A 21,589-nucleotide genomic window follows, 5' to 3' on the forward strand; every position below is an offset into this window, starting at 1 on the left:
TCTTACCTTATGCTCCTGAACTCTGGAGCAAATGCTCACGTATTTTAGAGATTTTAAATCAGCTGATTCGCTTTTGTAGCCTTAGTTTGTTTTTATAGCTCACGGAAGCGCTAAATATGTGAGTAGGGGGCACCGCTTGTGTTTGCGTCGTCTGCTCTTATTTATGAATAGAGTTTTAGGTTAGTTGAGCTTAGAATTTTGAAATAATAGCGTGAAAAAATTTCATCCCTATAATAATCTTCAGCATATTCTTTTAATATCAATAGCCTTCTTATAATCGTCTACACTTTCATCTTCTTAAATACCTATTTCCTATTTTGTGATGGCTATCTTTATAACAGGTTGTTATCTTTTGTATTTATTCTTTTGTAGGGATAATGGTGATATGTATCATGGTTGAATCTAAAAAGAGTTTTATAGTTCTCAACTATTGGTTGTGATCGTATCAGGTATAGTTTCCTCTTCCTCATACGAATTAGTTGAGCCATTTTACTATGAGCAAAAGGTGATAAGCTGCTCTAGACTAGACTCACCTTTTTTGAAGCATTTGCTTCAAAAGTTGAGCAAATGCTCTAGATTATTCATACAATTTTGAGCAAAAGCTTTCACTTTTGAGCAAATGCTCAAACTATTTCTTTGATGAGCATGAGCAAAAGGTTTTACTCACGTTTATTCATAGAAAATGAAGCAAATGCTCCATATTTTAGAAGTATAAGCAAATGCTCAACTTTATTCATATGGCCCATTATTACATCAATAAACCTGTATCAGCTACCGTCTATAGAAGGCATTGACAAGACTGAGGATCGGCAACGTTGTTCTATCTTCCTTCACTGGTATTGTAACGTAGACCTCACTATACTATCTTTACTAGTATTTTCATTCGTTTTTAAAATATAATTGAGAGAGTCTCTTCTCGACTTGAGTCGCGTAAGTGTGAGTTGAGCCTTACTGTATATTTGCGGTGTGATTGCAGGGACGGCCTAGAAGACCCCCTGGATGACCTTGGTATGGTGCGACAACAGTTGGAACAGCTGTCGGTGATTGGGAGGTGCGAGTACCAGAAGACATGCACCCTCCTCGTGCAGCTGTTCGACCAGGCAGCGCGCATCTACCAGGAGCTCATGGCTGCTCCGTCCTCCCAGCAGCAGGTTGACATCACCATACAGGAAGGTGAGCCATAGATATACAGGATGTCCTACCCGAAGACCATAGATTCTACATGAAATTTGCAACAAAAAGTGTCCAGTAAACAATTTTTTGTAGATCGAGAAATGTTTCAATGACGTCTCAATGTGAACTATGGCATTCAATTTCCTATAGTGACGTCCACGTTGTAATGGCAGTGTTTGATAAACATTGGTGTTGCTATCCTTGTCTATCATTCAACAAAACGGATAGCGTTATCTCTTTCTCGCTTTGCTCTGTTGCCAGATCGTCTTTCAACAATGTAGAATTAATAATAAACAAAATATAACATCTTAATTATGAAAATTCATTATGAAATTATTGAAAAATATAATTTTTTTATTAATAAAATATAATTTATTATTTTGAACGAGAATGAACAGTTAATAGCCCATATGAATAAAACCAGAGCAAATGCTCATGAGCAAGAGCAAGGAGCATAAGGTTTTGCTCATGAGAAAAAGGTAGAAGCAAAGGTATTTGCTCATTTTTATATGAATAAGCTTTACCTTTTACTCTTACCTTATGCTCCTGAACTCTGGAGCAAATGCTCACGTATTTTAGAGATTTTAAATCAGCTGATTCGCTTTTGTAGCCTTAGTTTGTTTTTATAGCTCACGGAAGCGCTAAATATGTGAGTAGGGGGCACCGCTTGTGTTTGCGTCGTCTGCTCTTATTTATGAATAGAGTTTTAGGTTAGTTGAGCTTAGAATTTTGAAATAATAGCGTGAAAAAATGTCATCCCTATAATAATCTTCAGCATATTCTTTTAATATCAATAGCCTTCTTATAATCGTCTACACTTTCATCTTCTTAAATACCTATTTCCTATTTTGTGATGGCTATCTTTATAACAGGTTGTTATCTTTTGTATTTATTCTTTTGTAGGGATAATGGTGATATGTATCATGGTTGAATCTAAAAAGAGTTTTATAGTTCTCAACTATTGGTTGTGATCGTATCAGGTATAGTTTCCTCTTCCTCATACGAATTAGTTGAGCCATTTTACTATGAGCAAAAGGTGATAAGCTGCTCTAGACTAGACTCACCTTTTTTGAAGCATTTGCTTCAAAAGTTGAGCAAATGCTCTAGATTATTCATACAATTTTGAGCAAAAGCTTTCACTTTTGAGCAAATGCTCAAACTATTTCTTTGATGAGCATGAGCAAAAGGTTTTACTCACGTTTATTCATAGAAAATGAAGCAAATGCTCCATATTTTAGAAGTATAAGCAAATGCTCAACTTTATTCATATGGCCCATTATTACATCAATAAACCTGTATCAGCTACCGTCTATAGAAGGCATTGACAAGACTGAGGATCGGCAACGTTGTTCTATCTTCCTTCACTGCTATTGTAACGTAGACCTCACTATACTATCTTTACTAGTATTTTCATTCGTTTTTAAAATATAATTGAGAGAGTCTCTTCTCGACTTGAGTCGCGTAAGTGTGAGTTGAGCCTTACTGTATATTTGCGGTGTGATTGCAGGGATGGCCTAGAAGACCCCCTGGATGACCTTGGTATGGTGCGACAACAGTTGGAACAGCTGTCGGTGATTGGGAGGTGCGAGTACCAGAAGACATGCACCCTCCTCGTGCAGCTGTTCGACCAGGCAGCGCGCATCTACCAGGAGCTCATGGCTGCTCCGTCCTCCCAGCAGCAGGTTGACATCACCATACAGGAAGGTGAGCCATAGATATACAGGATGTCCTACCCGAAGACCATAGATTCTACATGAAATTTGCAACAAAAAGTGTCCAGTAAACTTTTTCATATCGATCTTAGTTTACGAGATATATCGACTTTTCGATATTTTTCTAAAATTTCACTAACTAGAAAACTATTAGTCAAAGGCCCCGTTGGCCTTTGGCATTTGATAAAGTGTGGCATGTAGGTCTAATTAAGAAACTACAAAAAGTTTTACCTCAGCAATATGCCTCATTGCTAAAATATTACCTGTCAGACAGATTCTTCCGAGTGAAACAAGGTGATAGCTACTCAGGACTAACACCAATTAAAGCTGGAGTACCTCAAGGAAGTGTATTGGGCCCTACTCTGTACCTGCTCTACACCAGCGATCCTCTTGTGCCAGAAAATGACACTATTGCAACCTTTGCAGATGACACAGCTGTCTTAGCAGTTGGAGAAACTAATGAGGAAGCTACAAGTAAAGTGCAAGAAGCCATCAAGAAAATTGAGAAATGGACTAGAAACTGGCGGATTAAGTTGAATGAAAGCAAGTCCACACATGTTGTCTTCACAAATAGGCATTATGTGTACATCCCAATAAGATTAAAGAACAAAGAAGTTCCGTTTGCAAATGAAGCTAAGTATCTTGGAATGACACTAGATGCAAAACTACGATGGAAGTCACACGTCAAAAAAAAGGAAAGAAGAACTGGATTTCAAATACTCGAAAATGTACTGGTTATTGGGGAGAAATTCAAGCCTTTCAACCTACAATAAATTAATATTGTATAGACAAATTCTTCGGCCTGTGTGGTTGTATGGCATCCAGCTGTGGGGCTGTGCAAGGAAAAGTAACATCAACACCATCCAGAAATTCCAGAACAAGGTTTTGAGGAATGCTGTCAATGCTCCATACTTTGTCAGAAACTCGGACCTCCACAGGGACCTGCAGATGGAAGAAGTCGAAGTCATGATCACAAAGGCTGCCAGAATCCATGAAGAGACTCTACATAATCATCAAAGCACGTCATTGACAACTCTAATACAGTGAGAAGACTGAAAAGGAAGAAGCTACAGATCTCGTTTAAAAGTGATTCTGAAAGAAACAGTGCATGGGCATTGCTCACTTGGACTGTGAAGGAGTGAATACCCCTTTAATGTCAAACTTTAACGTATTAATTTAAGCTGGAATTGAACTGTTCATTAACCAAAGTGTTAGATTGCAGTCAAATTACAATTAAAAAAAAGGCCCCGATGCACAAAAGCCGGTTAAATTTTAACCGTGATTAATTTCACGAGAACCAATCAGAGAAGGCCTTTCTGATAAAACGGATTTTCTGATTGGTTCTCGTGGAATTAATCACGATTAAATTAAGTTATTTATAATAAAGGAAGATAGTCCAGGCAACGAATGCTCAAAAAAAGGTATAGAGAGAAAAGTTTGGAACACAATTTGGACCTCGCAGCTCTTTTAAGGATAGTAAGGGGGTAAACATATCAAAAGTCCTCACTCCTACCCCTTGTGCTAAGAGGGTGGGGGTGGTTTGAAAAAACCATATTTTGTTTTTTGCTCATATCTCGAACAATATGCCTCTTTCGGAAATTTTTGTCGAATACAAAATTAAAGCTTACAAATTAGCCTACAAGTTTCATTTGTAGCATTTTTCCATATCTCTTCTAGTTTTCTAGGTATGAGCTCTTGAAGGTGTCACATTTTGATGAAAACCCCTTCCGGCTCAGATTTTTTCATCTTTTTGGCCTTATAACTTTTTAACGATTGAATGAAAAAATACGTGCTTATCATGAGCTCATAGAGCATAATATTTCATGTATTATTTCATCATTTTACGCATCCCCCTACAATTGTTGCAGCCGTTATTATAGTGTTGAGTGTAAAATCTTCAATTTATCACTAATTGACTGGGAAATTTGGAGGGAACGTTTGGAACACAATATTAGACTTCGCAGCTTTGTTTGGACTAGTTAGAAGGTAACCATATCAAAAGTCTTCATCCCTACACCTTGTGCTTAAGGTGGCTTAAAAGTTGCGTTTTTCATTTCTGGCTTACACGCATGTATCTTGGAAACAATTCATTTCAGCGAAATGACTAATTGAACAAAAATGAAGCTAAATAAATTTCCTACAAGTTTTGTTCAGTAGAGTTTTGTGATATCTCCTTTAGTTTTTGAGATATTCACATTCAAAAGTGTGAAATCTTTGAAAGGACCGTTTTTCCAACTTTTTGCACTTGCAGTGCTTATTACTCAACAACAATGCATCGAAAAAATAAGTACTGGACGTTGGGTTGTAGAGGATTCAATTCTCTTCAATTTTATGTATTATTTTACCATTTTATGTTTTCCATCAATTGTTGTAGCAGATTTAGTGTTGAGTGGTGGAATTCTCAATAGAGAGCGTTGCAACGTATCACCAACAATGGAAAGAGCAAGTTGAACGAATTCCAGCTGATAGGCTGTGTTGTGCTAAAAGGACGTAGCTCCAAAAAGCTCTTGTGTATCTTTTCGGATGCAACACGTTGCTGTTGAGAAGATACAAAAGAGCATCTGTGGAAAGATACATTAAAGATCCTTGTGTATCTTTTAGGATGCAACACGCTGCTTCTGAGAAGATACGAAAGAGCATCTGTTGCTTATGGAAAGATACATTAAAGCTCCTTGTGTATCTTTTAGGATGCAACACGTTGCTGTTGAGAAGATACAAAAGAGCATCTGTGGGAAGAAACATTAAAGATCCTTGTGAATTTTTTCGGATGCAACACGTTGCTTCTGAGAAGATACAAAAGAGCATCTGTTGCTTATTAAAAGATTCATTTTCAAAAATGCTCAATGTTTTTGAACGGGTAGTATTGTAGTCTAGTGGCCCTCCGCCGATAGGCAAAGCTGCAGCACCTGGACTGTAACCTATACCATGGGATATCTTCTTATGCTATATTTCCTCTATGGCTGAACCTTCTTCACGGGTGATGAAGCTAGGGCTTGAGGAAAACACTGCAGGAGTTTTATCAATATTAATGAATGATACTACTATCTTTACCAGTATTTTCATAAGTTTCTACTTTCCTTGTCCTATTACCATAGGTAAGGAAAGTATTGCTTTCCAAAAAAATTTAAGGTACCCTAATTTCATGTTTGCTGTACATTTCAAGGTCCCCTGAGTCCAAAAACATGATTTTTGGGTGTTGGTCTATGTGTGTGGGTGTGTGTGTCTGTGAACACGATAAATCCATTCCTAATTAACCGATTGACTTGAAATTTCAAACTTAAGGTCCTTATACCATGAGGATCCGACAATTAGAAATTCAATAAAATTCAATTCAAAATGGCGGAAAAATGGCGGATAATGACTAAAAAACCATGTTTTTCACGGTTTTCTCGAAAACGGCTCTAACGATTTTCTTCAAATTTATACCCTAGATAGCTATTTATAAGCCCTATCAACAGACATGAGTCTCATTTCTGGGAAAATTGCAGGAGCTCCGTATTATTCTTGAGAAGAATGAATCTTGTTAAATTTCTATCACGATTTTCTCAAAAATGACTTGACCGATTTTTTTCAAATTCATACCCTTGTTAAATTTCTATCACGATTTTCTCAAAAATGACTTGACCGATTTTTTTCAAATTCATACCCTGTATAGTTATATATCAGCTTTATTAACTGGCATGAGTCTCCTCCCTGAGAAATTAACAGGGGGTCCACCCCATCCTTGAGAAATTTACTTTGTAACCTCCTTCTCGTGCGTGAGGTAGGTAGGTAGAGCAGTTTATTCAAAAGAACACATGTCGATATTTTATTTGTAGAACAGCTGTTTTGACATCTTTTAAAATATCCTCAAATTTCATAATTCAAACAAAGGAAAATTTACTCTGAACACAATCACAATAGTATAATCGTAGTTTTAATTATTCAGCCGCCAATCGGCATAATGTTATTCCCTAAATTATCCTCGTTAATGAGGCCTATAGATCAATGAGCAAGGGAAGTTGTGTGAGTGTACCACACCAGATTTTTATATAATGGAATGTCTGTAGCGTGTTTTTGTTTGGTTTGCAGGTCGATTAACGTGGTTGGTGTACATAATAGGCTCTGCAATCGGTGGCCGAGTTTCGTTCACCAGCAATGAAGAGCACGATGCCATGGATGGTGAACTAGTTTGCAGGTAAAGCAATGTAAATTACACGTTATTAAATCCGGGGTGATCCGTGGTCTAGGGTGGGCCATTCTCTAGAACCGTTTTCGTCCGAACTAGCATCGGCCGAAAACTACCGAACGCGACCGAACGATCCCCCAACAGAGAAAGGAATAGATGCTCGTCCATTGCAACAGGTTCATACGGCCGTCTCCGACCGATCAATTTTTCGATCCGAATTGAATAGGATTTTCCGGCTCTATCCGGCCGAACTAACTAGTCGAGCTGAGACAACAAAGTGTTCCTAACCTAAAATTGTTTCACAGTCTTGTTTGTTTTTTGAAGTTGTTGTTTTATAAAGTTGTAACTATGGACAGTGAAAAGTTGATAAGTTTGGTTCAAGAGCATGTTCCATTGTGGGATATGCGAGACAAAAGATATCATCGTCGTGATGTTCAAAGGAATCTGTGAACAAAGATTGCTTGATAATGAATAACTAATTAAGTGGATATTTGTTTATTCAATTTTCAAAATCTCAATATAATCATTGTTTATGAAAAAATTTGGTGGCTATGATAGTAGTTAATTCAATAATATTAGCAACTAGACTGCCGTAAACTGTTCCAATGGACGAGCATATTCGGCCGAATTAACGGCCGGCAGATTCGTCCGATCCAACGGCCGAACGGCCCTCTAAAGTCATCAAACAATATCATTTCAAGTTTTTAAGATAAAATACTTCTACTTTTGTTGATATTTAGTTAATAAATAAATATTTAATAATGATTTTCATATGATTCTATGAATAAATATCTTGAATTTAAAAAGTTATTTTAATGTGTTAAGGAAATTATGAGTTAATCTATTTTGTTACTAACAACAAGAACGAAAAAAAAAACTAAATTCAAGAGGAAAAATGTAGAAAATTCTACTGAAGTAGAAATAATTGTGTAATTGTGTATAATCTCATCGAAATCCATTCTATGGATGAAATCTTACAGACTTTGTAAGTAAACACACAAAGAAGAATCACTTTCCCTACTAACTAGCTTGCCACTTCACTTTCTGGCAACCAGCCAACTACTGAACTAGATTGCCGTAAACTGTTTCAATGGACGAGCATATTCGGCCGAATTAACGGCCGGCAGATTCGTCCGATCGGATCGGTTGAATACGGTTCCAGTGGGCGGTTACCCTAATCTAGTGGATAGAGTGCTTGCGTACCAACCTAGAGATCCGGGTTCGAACCCGCTCAGAGCCAAACGCTTTTGAACAGATCACTCTCGAGTTATCGGATGGGCACGTTAAACTGTAAACTATGACGGCTCAAATGATATATTCGGGCGAGGTGGAACTTGGGTTAGGAACTCTCCCCACCAATAAAAGCCATACGAATATTATCATTATTGAATCATTTAAAATCTAGCCAATACATTAAAGGTAGACGCACACAGATCGTCATCGGACGGACGGCACGGATCGGACGATTAGATTTGATGCATTATTTTCAATTAAAGTGCGCACACCTATTCGCATCGTATAGGTATGCGCACTCCAATTGAAAACAATGCATCAAATCTAATCGTCCGATCCATGCCGTCCGTCCGATGACGATCTGTGTGCGCCTACCTTTACTATCGTTAAAGCAGCCTGCCCTATCCTTTTCTATCTCCGCAACGTTGCCAGCTCGAATTTAACAATGTAGAAATACTGTATAATTTAATAACAAAGTATCTAGTTTCAACTACGAAAATGTATTCTTTAACTAGCCGTCAGGCTCGCTTCGCTCGCCATATCCGTCTAGCCAGGGGGCTCAGCCCCCTGGACCCCCGACTGGATCGTCGAAGGATAAGATCAACAGGCTCGCTTCGTTCGCCTGCATTTTTCATTTGAGCATTTTTATCATATGTTAGGACGATCCAGTAGGGGGTCCAGACTAAACGTCTGGCTAAACGGATGTGGCGAGCGAAGCGAGCCTGACGGCTAGTAATATAATATTCCCAGGAATAGCTCAAATTGAATTCAAATTCAAATTTAAATTATTCAAATTCAAATTGAGTTTATTCACAGAAATCATTACAAATACAGTACACATGTATAAATAATATAAATACTTGTGAATTTTTCCCACATAGACAAGTCTGTGTGTGGGGAAAGAGTTCTAATGAAAAAAAATGATACTAAAAAGAAAATTATAAATATTTACAATACAGTGCAATTTGAAAAATAAAAGTTGGTTAAATGTAGTGGAGAAAGTATATGTTTTGAATTGAAGTAGTACAATATAACTATTATGGTATATAGCTTTAACATGGCACACAAAATAAAATTTAGAACTTGAACAATGATAAATTATGAGCAATATATTGATGATAAATATACTTTGATATTTATGATGATGATAGATAAGATTTTTATCTAATTCATATATATGATGATGAATACAAGAAAAATATATACATAGTATCAAAATCGGTAAGAGGAGTAGATGAGCTGATCAGCGACATCCCTGCCGGTTTCAAATAACCACATATTTAGAAATCGTTTGTATATGTTAAGGCTAAGGGGTTCTATTTGCTTTATGTAGGCGGGTATATTTCTATAAAGAATGTGGCATATGTAATGACTATTAAATCTATTGCAATTGCTAACTAATCTGGGTTGTAGAAATCCAAATATATTCATATTTCGTGTTTGATAGGGATGGATAAGAGGATTAAATATTGCATTTTTATTACTTCGGATGACAATTAAAAGTGATTTTATGTATAGCTGTCGCACATCAAGGACCTGAAATTCTTGATAGGCCAGTTCAGTCGGATAGCGACTATCCTGGTTCAAGCAAGTCTTTATGATTGCTCGCTGTGCAATTCCGACAGCTCTCAAAGTGAACGAATTGAAAGTGAGCTCTGATTGAAGTAGCAGTGCCCAATCAATTTTTCCGCGATGAATGCATTTCAATCTTCAACTTGGTGCCAACCTAACAAAGTCAACTCAACTTAATGCCAACCTGACAAAATTATAAATTTAGTTACCAGTTAACAACTGTTTCGAAGAGGTACTCTCTCTAGATTATAGTTCTATATTAACATATGGTATGGACATTTTTCAATTATAATTAAGAGAATAAGAAGAATATACATGCTAAAAGACGAACATTAAACCCTTAAAAACCACCCTTAGAGTTAAAATATTGACAAAAGATTTCTTAGTGCGCCTCTAAAGGGCCAACTGAACATACCTACCAAATTTGAACGTTTTTGGTCCGGTAGATTTTTAGTTCTGCGAGTGAGTGAGTGAGTCAGTCAGTCAGTCAGTGAGTGAGTGCCATTTCGCTTTTATATATATATACTAGCCGTCAGGCTCGCTTCGCTCGCCATATCCGTCTAGCAAGGGGGCTCCGCCCCCTGGACCCCCGACTGGATCGTCCAAGAATGACATCAGCAGGCTCGCTTCGCTCGCCTGCATTTTTCGTTTGAGCATTTTTATCATATGTTAGAACAATCCAGTCGGGGGTCCAGACTAAACGTCTGGCTAAGCGGATATGGCGAGCGAAGCGAGCCTGACGGCTAGTAATAATATATTCCCAGGATTGAAGTAGCAGTGTCCAATCAATTTTTCCGCGATAAATGCATTTAAATCTTCAACTTGGTGCCAACCTAAAAAAGTCAACTCAACTTAATGCCAACCTGACAAAATTATTAATTTAGTTGCCAGTTAACAACTGTTTCGAAGAGGTACTCTATCTAGATTATAGTTCTATAGTAACATATGATATGGACATTTCAATTATAATTAAGAGATTGGGAGAAGAAGAATATATATGCTAAAAGACGAACTTTAAACCCTTAAAAACAACCCTTAGAGTTAAAATATTGCCAAAAGATTTCTTAGTGCGCCTCTAAAGGGCCAACTGAACATACCTACCAAATTTGAACGTTTTTGGTCCGGTAGATTTTTAGTTATGCGAGTGAGTGAGTGAGTGAGTGCCATTTCGCTTTTAGATAGAAGAAGATACTTGTAAAATAGCTTTTCTTGACGAATAAAATATAATTGATTATTTTCAACAAACAGTTGATATTACATCAGATATAAGGGTATCATCTATCCTCTATAGAAGACAATGGTAATGCAGAGAATCGGCAACTCTGTTATCCTACCTCTCTCCACTGCCATTATAGCGTGGACCTCACTCTATAGTGAAAAAGATAGAAGAACAACGTTACCGATCCTCTGTCTTGTCAATGCCTTCTATAGACGGTTGCTGATACAGTTTTATTGATGTAACTGTTCATTCTCGTTTAAAATAGTCAATTATATTCTATCAAGCAAGAAATTATATTTTTCAATAATTTCATAATAAATTTTCATAATTTAGATGAAATATTTTGTCAATAAAAAACTAATTCTACATTGTTAAAAGACAATCTGGCAACAGAGTAAAGCGAGAAAGAGATAGCGCTGTTGAATGATATACAAAGATAGCAATACCATTGCTAATCAAACACTTTCATTATAACGTGGACCTCACTATAAAAGCTAAAACCCTGATCGATTAAATACAATTGATTATTTTTAACAAAAATGAAGAGTTTATGTTTCATCAGATATACGGGTATCGTCTATCCTCTATAGAAGGCAGTGGCAAGGCATAGAATCAGCAAAGCTATTCTCCCACCTTTCTCAACTGCCATTATAACGTGGATCTCACTCTAGAAACTTGATGCTTAAGATTTGATGCTCGTGAATGGATTGAAAGTTAATGTTGTAATTTTCTTTTTCAGGGTTCTACAATTGATGAATCTAACTGACTCTAGACTGTCGCGTGGAGGTTGTGAAAAGCTTGAGCTAGCTATGCTAAGTTTTTTCGAACAGTTTAGGAAGATTTACGTCGGTGATCAGGTAATTATTTAAATTTACATTTCATGATTTAATCATATGCTTGATTAGAAAGGGACTAACAGACTTGTTTGAAGCTGGGTTTACACCAAAGTTATTAACAACAAAATGTTGATAACTTAATCCTTATAGATTCTATTAGATTGAACATAACTTATCATACACACATGTTCATCATGTGTATGATAAGTTATGCTCAATCTAATAGAATCTATAAGGATTAAGTTATAAATATTTTGATTAAGCTATTAGCATTTTGATTATAACTTTGGTGTAAACGCGGCTTTAGAGCAAAACTGTTCCTTTTCTTTGAAGTAGCATTTTCATAATAATTTTGATGGACGTTTGTTTTGATTTATCATTTATCATTCAGCTGGAATTATTTGCATGCTATTTCTGTAATTTTAATATTCCACCTATTTAAAGAAGCTGATGCTATTATTTGGCAGTTGTCACACAGACTGTCAGACAGACAGACTTTATTCGCCGACACATGATTTCAGCTGAATAATACACAACATTAACTTATAAAGCTCTATATTAACTCGCTTCCGTTAACGTCTGTCTGTAACCTAAACGTAATTAATACTACCTGTGATAGCAGTTGCTATGACAATTTTTTTTTCTTCAGTGTTGAAATGTGAGTAGAAGCAGGACCTCCTATATATTACCGGATCTGAGCACTACCTCCGTAAAGAGGCTTTGTTTACGGAGGTAGTGATCTGAGCCTAGAAAAAATGGCCGCCGTATGTGGTGGTCTTATAGGATTCCTACTGAGAAAAAATCACTAATCAGCTGTTAGAGAGCGTCTCAGTTTGTCCAGTTCCCGTTTAAAATATCAATGCCGGCCACCACCTACGGCGGCCATTTTTTTCCGTTTTTTGTAAACGCAGGTTCGGTATATAGGAAGTCCTGGTAGAAGCTACTATTACTGTTCGCTAAAATTTGTTTATTCAATGTGCGGGTTTCGCCTTTGATTTCCTTTGAAAAGGAGTGATCCGTGGTCTAGTGGATAGAGTGCTTGCGTAGCAGCATAGAGATCCCGGGTTCAAACCCCACTGAGAGCCAAAAGTTTTTTAAACAGATCACTCCCGTGTTATCGGATTGGCACGTTAAACTGTCGGTCCCGGCTGAAGTATGACAGTCGTAAGGCCCATTGACGGCTTAAATTATATATTCAGGCGGTGGGACCTCCCCGCAAGGGACTCCCCACCAACAAAAGCCATACGAATTTACCTTTTTCCTTTGAAAATCTGTATCGAAATCATGTATCACATGACCACCTTACCATTTGAAAAAATGAAGTTGGATCCATATGACGGATAAATGAAGTTGGATTTGAAATGAAGCTGGATCCATATTTGGATACAAATTTCGGACAAAAGTTTTGAAGTGACTGAAAGTTTTTTCCTCAATTGGAATAGGATTCCCATGGAACCTACTACTGTAATATCATAATTGTAAAAGATATATTTAGCTGTTCCACAATAATTCTCACCTACTCTGTATAATTACAAGTTGCGGATCTCAGAGATCAATACAACAGTTCATGAGCGAGTTTTTCAACCCAGGGGGTTTCTAATTTATGATAATTTCTGTTTCAGATACAAAAAAGCTCGAAAGTCTACCGAAGGTTGTCCGAAGTCTTAGGTTTAGTTAGCGAATCAATGGTACTTAGTGTGTTTATTAGGAAAATGTAAGTATAAGTATATGCACTGTATTTGATAAATAATTATTCCTTGATGAATCACATGTTAAAAGCAAAATCACACTGGTAACAGACGGATTTATTGAGTCATTCGGCGGAAAATACTGTACCTTCTCAGGTTATCGCACACAGACGTCTGCCTACAGATGTCTAATTTTTCGTCTTGGTTGTCGGTTGCCGATTGTGTTTGTTGCACAAAAGCCGGTTAAATTTTAATCGTGATTAATTCCACGAGAAGAGAACCAATCAGAAAAGCCGTCTTCTCGAAAAGGACTACTCTGATTGGTTCTCGTGAAATGAATCACGGTTAAAATTTAACCGGCTTTTGTGCAACCGGGCCTTGAAATTCGAATGAACTATAATCATTAAATTAGACATAATTTAATAATTTATAATTTATTCGTTGATATAATTACAAATCATATGAATATGATCGGGATAGAACAACAGGTATAGCCCAAAACTATTCTGTTCCCAAATTTTGATAAATAATGAAATGTCCGAAAAATAGGTTATGTTCTTACTGAGGAAATTTAAAGTTCAAAGTTCTGTCCAAGAGTATATATTAGCTAGAAATTTTGAATTTAGAATGATTAAAATACCAAATTATAGTCAAATTTTGCACTTAATATCACCGCACTTTGAATAAATTAAGTTATTTCAGAAAATTTTGAAGCCAAAAAATATACACACAACTTTCAACTAGGCACAGCTGAAATATTAACTGAAAAACTGCAACGAACGAATATACCGGGTGTTAAAAAAATGACCCAATTTTAAACAGTTATATTTCTTTAAAAAAATTATGCACACAAACCAATTTCACATCAAATTACTCACAGAAGTATCAAGTTTATGATGGTGTATTATAAGTGTCCTCTGTGCCCTTTTTTGAGGCTCGGACATCTTGACGGTAGCCAAATTCATCCCAGACTGTTCTCAAGATGTCTGTCGTCTCGGACTGTAGCTACTTCATCAGTTATCCTGGTTTTTAGCTACTCAATATCAAGTGCTTAGAGAGGAACAACTTTAAAGGTCGTGTTTATGTTCCTCCCTTAGTACTTGATATTGAGGAGCTAAAAACCAGGATAACTGATGCAGTAGCTACAGTCCGAGAAGACAGACATCTTGAGAACAGTCTGGGATGAATTTGGCTACCGTCTAGATGTCGTCCGAGCCTCAAAAGGAGGGCACATAGAACACTTATAATACATCATCATAAACTTGATACTTCTGTGAGTAATTTGATGTAAAATTGGTTTGTGTACACCATTTTCAAAATAAATATAACTGTTTAAAAATTGGGTCATTCTTTATGAAACATCCGGTATTTTTTTAAATGGCGAAATAAATGATTTGATTTGATTTGATTTGAAAGATAGTTGATGGTGTGTAATGAATTTCTCATTTACTTATTATTTCTATAAATGGTTGAAAACTTTCTTGATAACGTGTTGATTTTAACTGGTCTTATTCTTGTTATCACACTGGTTCTAATGCTTTGATGAAGATGATCCTGTTTATTTTTTTGAACTGTCTCAATCTATTCAATTTTTGTGTGTGATCTGAATCAAAATTATTCATGTTTGATAAAATTGTACGTAGTAGCATAAATAAATAAGCCTGAGCGCAAGAAAACTGACAAAATATAAAACTAACAAATAACAGGAGAACTAATCCGAGATGTATTTTTCAAAAGATGTCTTTTTCCGATTGGTTCTCGTGGCATTTAATGCTTGAAATTTAACAGGCCTTTGTGCAACTGTGGTTTTGTATTTAATATGTTGAAGAGTTTTTATGTTGATTACTATAGTAATTTTGTGTATTGTTTCAGAATAACAAATTTGAAATACTGGGGCCGGAGCGAACAAATAATACTGAAGACGTTACAGCTGTTGAATGATCTGTCAGTTGGTTACAGTTGTGTTAGAAAGCTGGTCGGGCTAGAAGAAGTCGAGTTTATGCTCAACAACCATACTGTGAGTTTTTTACATTTTATTCTCTTTGATTCCCTTCCATTTATTTATCAACAAGCCGTCAGGCTCGCTTCGCTCGCCTTATCCGCCTATCCAGGCCTATCTGGACCCCCGACTGGATCGTCCAAAAATGAGATCAGCGGGCTCGCTTCGCTCGCCTGCATGTAGACCTCAGTGGAACCTCTGTACCGAATTTGAACATATTATGTCGATTTGATCTCGAAAAGCACCCAGGAATAGCTCTGATTGAAGTAGCAGTAACCAATCAATTTTTCAGCGATAAATCAGGGCCTCCTAAATAGGTATTTAGGAAGCACAGGATAAATTGGTATTTAGGAGGTGCTGGATAAATGCATTTCAATCTTCAACTTGGTGCCAACCTAACAAAGTCAACTCAACTTAATGCCAACCCGACAAAATTTTTAATTTAGTTACCAGAACAACTGTTTTGAAGAGGTACTCTCTCTAGATTATAGTTCTATATTAACATAATATGGTATGGACATTTCAATTATAATTTTAAGATATTGGAATAAGAAGAATATACATGCTAAAAGACCAACTTTAAACCCTTAAAAACCACCCTTAGAGTTAGAATATCGCCAAAAGATTTCTTAGTGCGCCTCTAAAGGGCCAACTGAACATACCTACCAAATTTGAACGTTTTTGGTCCGGTAGATTTTTAGTTCTGCGAGTGAGTGAGTGAGTCAGTCAGTCAGTCAGTGAGTGCCATTTCGCTTTTATATATATAGATTTTTCTAATGATACACATAACACAATTTATCAAAATGGTTGGGGAAGGACCAACAGGCACAGCTTGTGGGTCGCAACAGGCACAGCAATAGGGAGAGACGCAGTTTTGGGTCCATCGCGTTGATTCTCTCCCAATCAAAGCTTTTATTTTGTGCTTCAGTGAAATGAAATTAATACAGAGCGTTTCAAAATGTTCTTCGGGGTTACGAAAATTCATTGCAAAAAACTATTCCACTCACAATAATGAAACAAGTACTGTACGAAAGAGAGCAATTCAAACAGTATTTTCCACGGGTACTGGGCAGTTAGTTGACCGGTTGCCCGCTAGGTGCAGACAGTAGAGAAAATGACAGTGTATGGGCCGTTTCTTTTTGCAGAAACGACAGTAAACGGCATGACGTACCTGGACATGTTGCAATTATGGCTTATGCCTCAGCTATTAGGCCTAGATGACTTCATTCTCCAGCAAGACAGTTTTCCTGCCCATTTTCATAACGAGGTTCGAAGGTATCTTATGGGTGTGCAAAGGCTAAAAATAAACTTTCTACTCGTGATATTTTTCAAAGTTTTTCGATTTGTATATCACTATGCTATCAAAATGATGAAGTTTTCTCAGGAAAACATTTTTTTTCTGATCATTACTTTTTGAGATATGAACTCCCAAAATTTAAATTCTTGGGACAGAACATTTCAAATCAGGTAAGAGATAAATCCATGAGATTTAGAGGATAGATTCTTCATGGTATTGTTGATCTTGTGGAACAAAAATTTTCTGAAAATATCCATTTTTAAGATGGTAATTCAATTTACTAAAAATAACTTTTTGTTGATTTATTTTTGGTAAATTGAATAACTTTTTCAAAAATTGATATTTTCAGAAAATTTTTGTTTTACTAGATCAACAATACCATGAAGAATCCATCCTCTAAATCTCATGGATTTATATCTTTTCGAATTTGAAATGTTCTGTCCCAAAAATTCAAACTTTAGGCGCTCATATCTCAAAAAGTAATGATCGGAAAAAATGTTTTCCTGAGAAAACTTTTTCATTTTGATAGCTTAATGATATACAAATCAAAAAACTTTGAAAAATATCACGAGTAGAAAGTTTATTTTTAGCCTTTGCACAGCCTTAACACAACACTGCATCGACGCTGGATAGGACACGCGTCTGAGGAAGACCAATAACTTTTGCTGTGGCCACCAAGATCACCAGATCTCACGCCATGTGACTTCTTTCTCTGGGGCTATGTGAAAAACAAGGTCTTCACCCCACCAATTGTAAAGAGGCGGTGACACTTCTACCAAATATGTAACGGGTGAAAGAAAACTATGTAATATGTTTTGGTGGTTATAAGATAAAACAAAAGGTGAACAATCTACTATATAATTTAATGAATCTTTAACATATATTTATTTACATTTAAACAATCAAGATTACTCTATTATAAGAAAACAATATTAAAATGAAATTAATGGGGAAGCCACTTGCTTGCTGCTAAAGATCTTTGTGGTTATGAAAAATATAAAAAGAAAATTGAAGTTTCTTTCCATGACGAAACACTATATAATAACTTTGTTGAAGTTCTGACAGAGACAACACACTAGAACAATACGAAATTTTCAAACACCTCCACTATGACAAATCCAACTTATTAAATGATCAACTTAACTTCAAATCAAATGTAATATTTTCCCACATTTTGGCCACACAGTCCAACCCATAAGAGCAAGCGCCCCTGGTGTCAGGCTGATGAAGCTTCTCTTCAGGAGTGAAATGCATTCCTCAAGACTCCAAAAAAAGTAAGTGTTTTTTCAAATATTTACTAGTAATACAGTGTTAGAACTTCAACAAAGTTAAAAAGAAAACTCGAAAAGGATAACACGTACCTTTTGAAGAACCATTTTGGCTTCCCCCTTTGGCATTCACTGGTTGAAACGCGACGTTAATTATTAGTTGAAAATCAAAATAACTGATCTAATGGAAAGGGTTCAGATCCCGTCTTATTCAATAATACAATTCTCTTTAAACTGCCCGAACTGCGACAGGAAAACTGTATTATAAAAGAAGAGCAAAATCTATCCTTTTCACCAGAACAGCCGGACTTTATTGTCAGTCCTAACGAGCGAACTCTGCCCCAAAAGCTAAATTTTGGGTACTAGTAGTTCTATGAACAGTAGACCTCACGCAGTATTCTCATCCACAAGTTCCACCTGATTGAAACTATAGACCTTATGGAGATACAGCAATAGACTGGCTTCTCCACACATCTGTGTAATCACTTGTCAGCTGATTTATGATGAATAATTCCATAGTCTGATTTTTACTTTAATATTGGCGTATGAAGGAGGCTCTTTTTTCCTTTTATTTATCCTTGAAATGCAAAATTTCCAAAAACCTTGTATATATGTCGACGCGCAATTAAAAAAGAAACATACCTGTCAAATTTCATGAAAATCTATTACTGCGTTTCGCCGTAAATGCGCAACATATAAACATTTAAACATTACGAGAAATTCCAAACCGTCGACTTGAATCTTAGACCTCACTTTGCTCGGTCAATTAATATAAACTCAGTCAATGCCAAACATGAAAGCCATCTTAAGTACATATTTCTATCTGTCGCACGTCTGTTATTAAAAAACAGAGAGAAGCTAACGTTAATATTGACAACAAATAAAATAAACAATCTTTCTGTCGATGAAAAAGATTGTTCAAAGACAAAATACTGTTCATTGAACTTTTAATTTAAAAACTCTGAAATCCTGATCAATATGAGATAAATATATGATTCATATATTTGTCCCATATGACCAGGTGACACAATGCCGAACGATATCGCTGAGCTGAATGATCGCATAATCAATGCGGTGTCACCTCTATCGAGGGCTTGTTTGGGCTAGACTTTGTGTTGACGTATGTCGTTTCACCAAAGGAGAACACCAGTAAATTTTATAGATGTTGAAAAAACTGAATCCCTGCATCTGCAAGTACAACTTTCATTTAGGTAAATCGAATAGCCTGTTGTCCCAAAAAACTGTTGTCCCTGCATCTGCACGTACAACTTTCATTCAGGTAAATCGAATAGCCTTCCTGTAATGAATTTCGTAACCCCGAAGAACATTTTGAAACGCCCTGTATAATAGTTTGTATGAATTATGAATGCTTATTAATGTGTGTGTTTATTGTGTTTGTGTGTGATGTGTTGCAGAGTGAGCACTTTCCGTTTCTGGGCAACGGAGTGGCGGTGAGTGAGATGAGGTGTCGGTCAATGTTCTACACGTCACTTGGTCGCCTGCTCATGGTCGACCTGGGAGAGGATGAGGACAGGTTCGACAACTTTATGATGCCTCTCACAAGTGAGTCAACACAATTTCCACACATTTATATTGAAATTGCTAACTAATGTATGAAAATTATCAATGTATCGTCACTATGTTACATTTATAATATTAATAATAATAATAATAATTTTATTAATGGAGACAACAGGATAAACCCATTTTGCCTCCTTCACACAATACAATATTTTCAACACATTTATATTGATATGTTTACGAGCCCAGTCACACAGAGAGCGATCTGAGTTCCTGTACCAATCTCTAATTGATCTCCTAGCTTAGAGAGAGATCTAAGATCTAGCTATAGGACCCTATAGGATCGCACATAGCTCTTTCTGTGATCTCTTTTTCTACCTCCTAGTACTATCATTTCTTTCCATCCTTTCCCTTATTTTCTTCCTCCATCCCATCCTTTCATATCTACCGTCTATTTACTTTTCCTGATGCCTTTTTCACGTTCTCAAGGATTGAAGGTTTTCCTAGTACATGGATAACCATAGTTGGAAAACCCTTCAATCCTCCCCCCTTTTTTGCACCACTATTCTTTTATTGTGATTTTTTTTTGTTGCAACAATCACACACACTTTGCATTTGTTCATTTGTATTTATATTGTATGTGTGTATGTGAATAAATGTATTGAAATCTTGGATCATTCTCTAATTGATCTCCAAGCTTAGAGAGTGATCTAAGATATAGATATAGAAACCTATAGAATTGGTGGACCAACCAATCAATCAATCTCTATTCAAAACATACGTACAATGTTTATTGTAAATGAATGTGCATCTTCTACAACAATTACAATTCTGAAAACATATCATCAAGAAAGATAGAAAAACACAACGAAAAAGAAACAATAACAGCCAAGGCAGGTATCCCTAGTTCCTCTGATGAAACTCTTCAAAAATATACGTTTCTTTTTCTAAATTACGTCCTAAGAACTTCAGTTATGAAGAATAAGATGAGTGAGGTTAATAATTTTACATTAAAAAAAATATCGTGTGACCTGGCTGGCTCAGGTCTGGTGTCAGAGTTTTCAGGTTGCAACTGATCATTTAATTAATCAATACTTTTACATAATCAACTCCAATTTACATGATTCAACAATAAGTAAATCAAACCTAGTCTTTGTTTGAAAATAACTCTTGTATACTATAAAATTCTCTATCAACTAAATATTTTTTCAAAGGTTTTTTCAAGATCTTCAAATCATCGTTACTTTTAAGGAGTTGTGGTAACTTGTTCTAAGTCTATTAGGTACTTTTTCAACTCGATATCAAATCTTACCTTATTAGTCTCATCGATATTAATCGGGAGATACCTCATAAATTTTATTTTCGTATATGCTGGGCTTTGCTTCAATCTGAGAACATTCTGGGTGTCGTTTCGGCAATATATCGGTGTGCACGTGTAAAATTATAGAAATAGTATCATTAATAAGAGTATATTTTGTAAGCTGTGGGGAAAAGAAGAAATTATAACCATCAGATTGGGTGGGTGTAAAGATAAAATCAATGGTGAACAGTTACTATAAAATTTAATGAAACTTTATCATATATTTACATTTACAACAATCAAGATTACTTTATTAGAAGAAAACAATATTAAGGGTTACTCGCTCACTGCTATAGATCGATTTTTGTGGTAATGGAAAATATAAAAGAAAACTCAACAAAGGAAAACACCTACCTTTTCGAAGATGGTTTCCTGCTTGGCAATCACTGATAATTATTCGCGACGTTAATTATTATTTAAAAATCAAAATAACTGAACTAGTGAAATGGGTTCAGATTCTGTCTCATTTGATAATACAATTCTCTTTAAATTGCCCTAACTGCGACAGGAAAACTGTATTATAAATATAAAACAAGAGCAATA

General features: G+C 36.1%; 1 protein-coding gene across 4 annotated transcripts in view; it reads left to right on the forward strand.

The window, feature by feature from the left end:
- LOC111045182 (exportin-7) overlaps positions 1–21,589 on the forward strand; it is a 75,217-nt gene that overhangs the window by 23,905 nt on the left and 29,723 nt on the right. For all 4 annotated transcript variants that reach the window (XM_039426140.1, XM_039426141.1, XM_039426138.1 and 1 more), the window contains exons 9-14: positions 977–1,173; positions 6,957–7,062; positions 11,817–11,934; positions 13,536–13,627; positions 15,474–15,618; positions 19,581–19,728. In XM_039426140.1, coding sequence (XP_039282074.1) covers positions 977–1,173; positions 6,957–7,062; positions 11,817–11,934; positions 13,536–13,627; positions 15,474–15,618; positions 19,581–19,728 — 806 coding nt within the window. The remainder of the gene's footprint in view (positions 1–976; positions 1,174–6,956; positions 7,063–11,816; positions 11,935–13,535; positions 13,628–15,473; positions 15,619–19,580; positions 19,729–21,589) is intronic.

Source organism: Nilaparvata lugens, chromosome 4 (assembly GCF_014356525.2).
Source record: "Nilaparvata lugens isolate BPH chromosome 4, ASM1435652v1, whole genome shotgun sequence".
Taxonomy (NCBI): domain Eukaryota; kingdom Metazoa; phylum Arthropoda; class Insecta; order Hemiptera; family Delphacidae; genus Nilaparvata; species Nilaparvata lugens.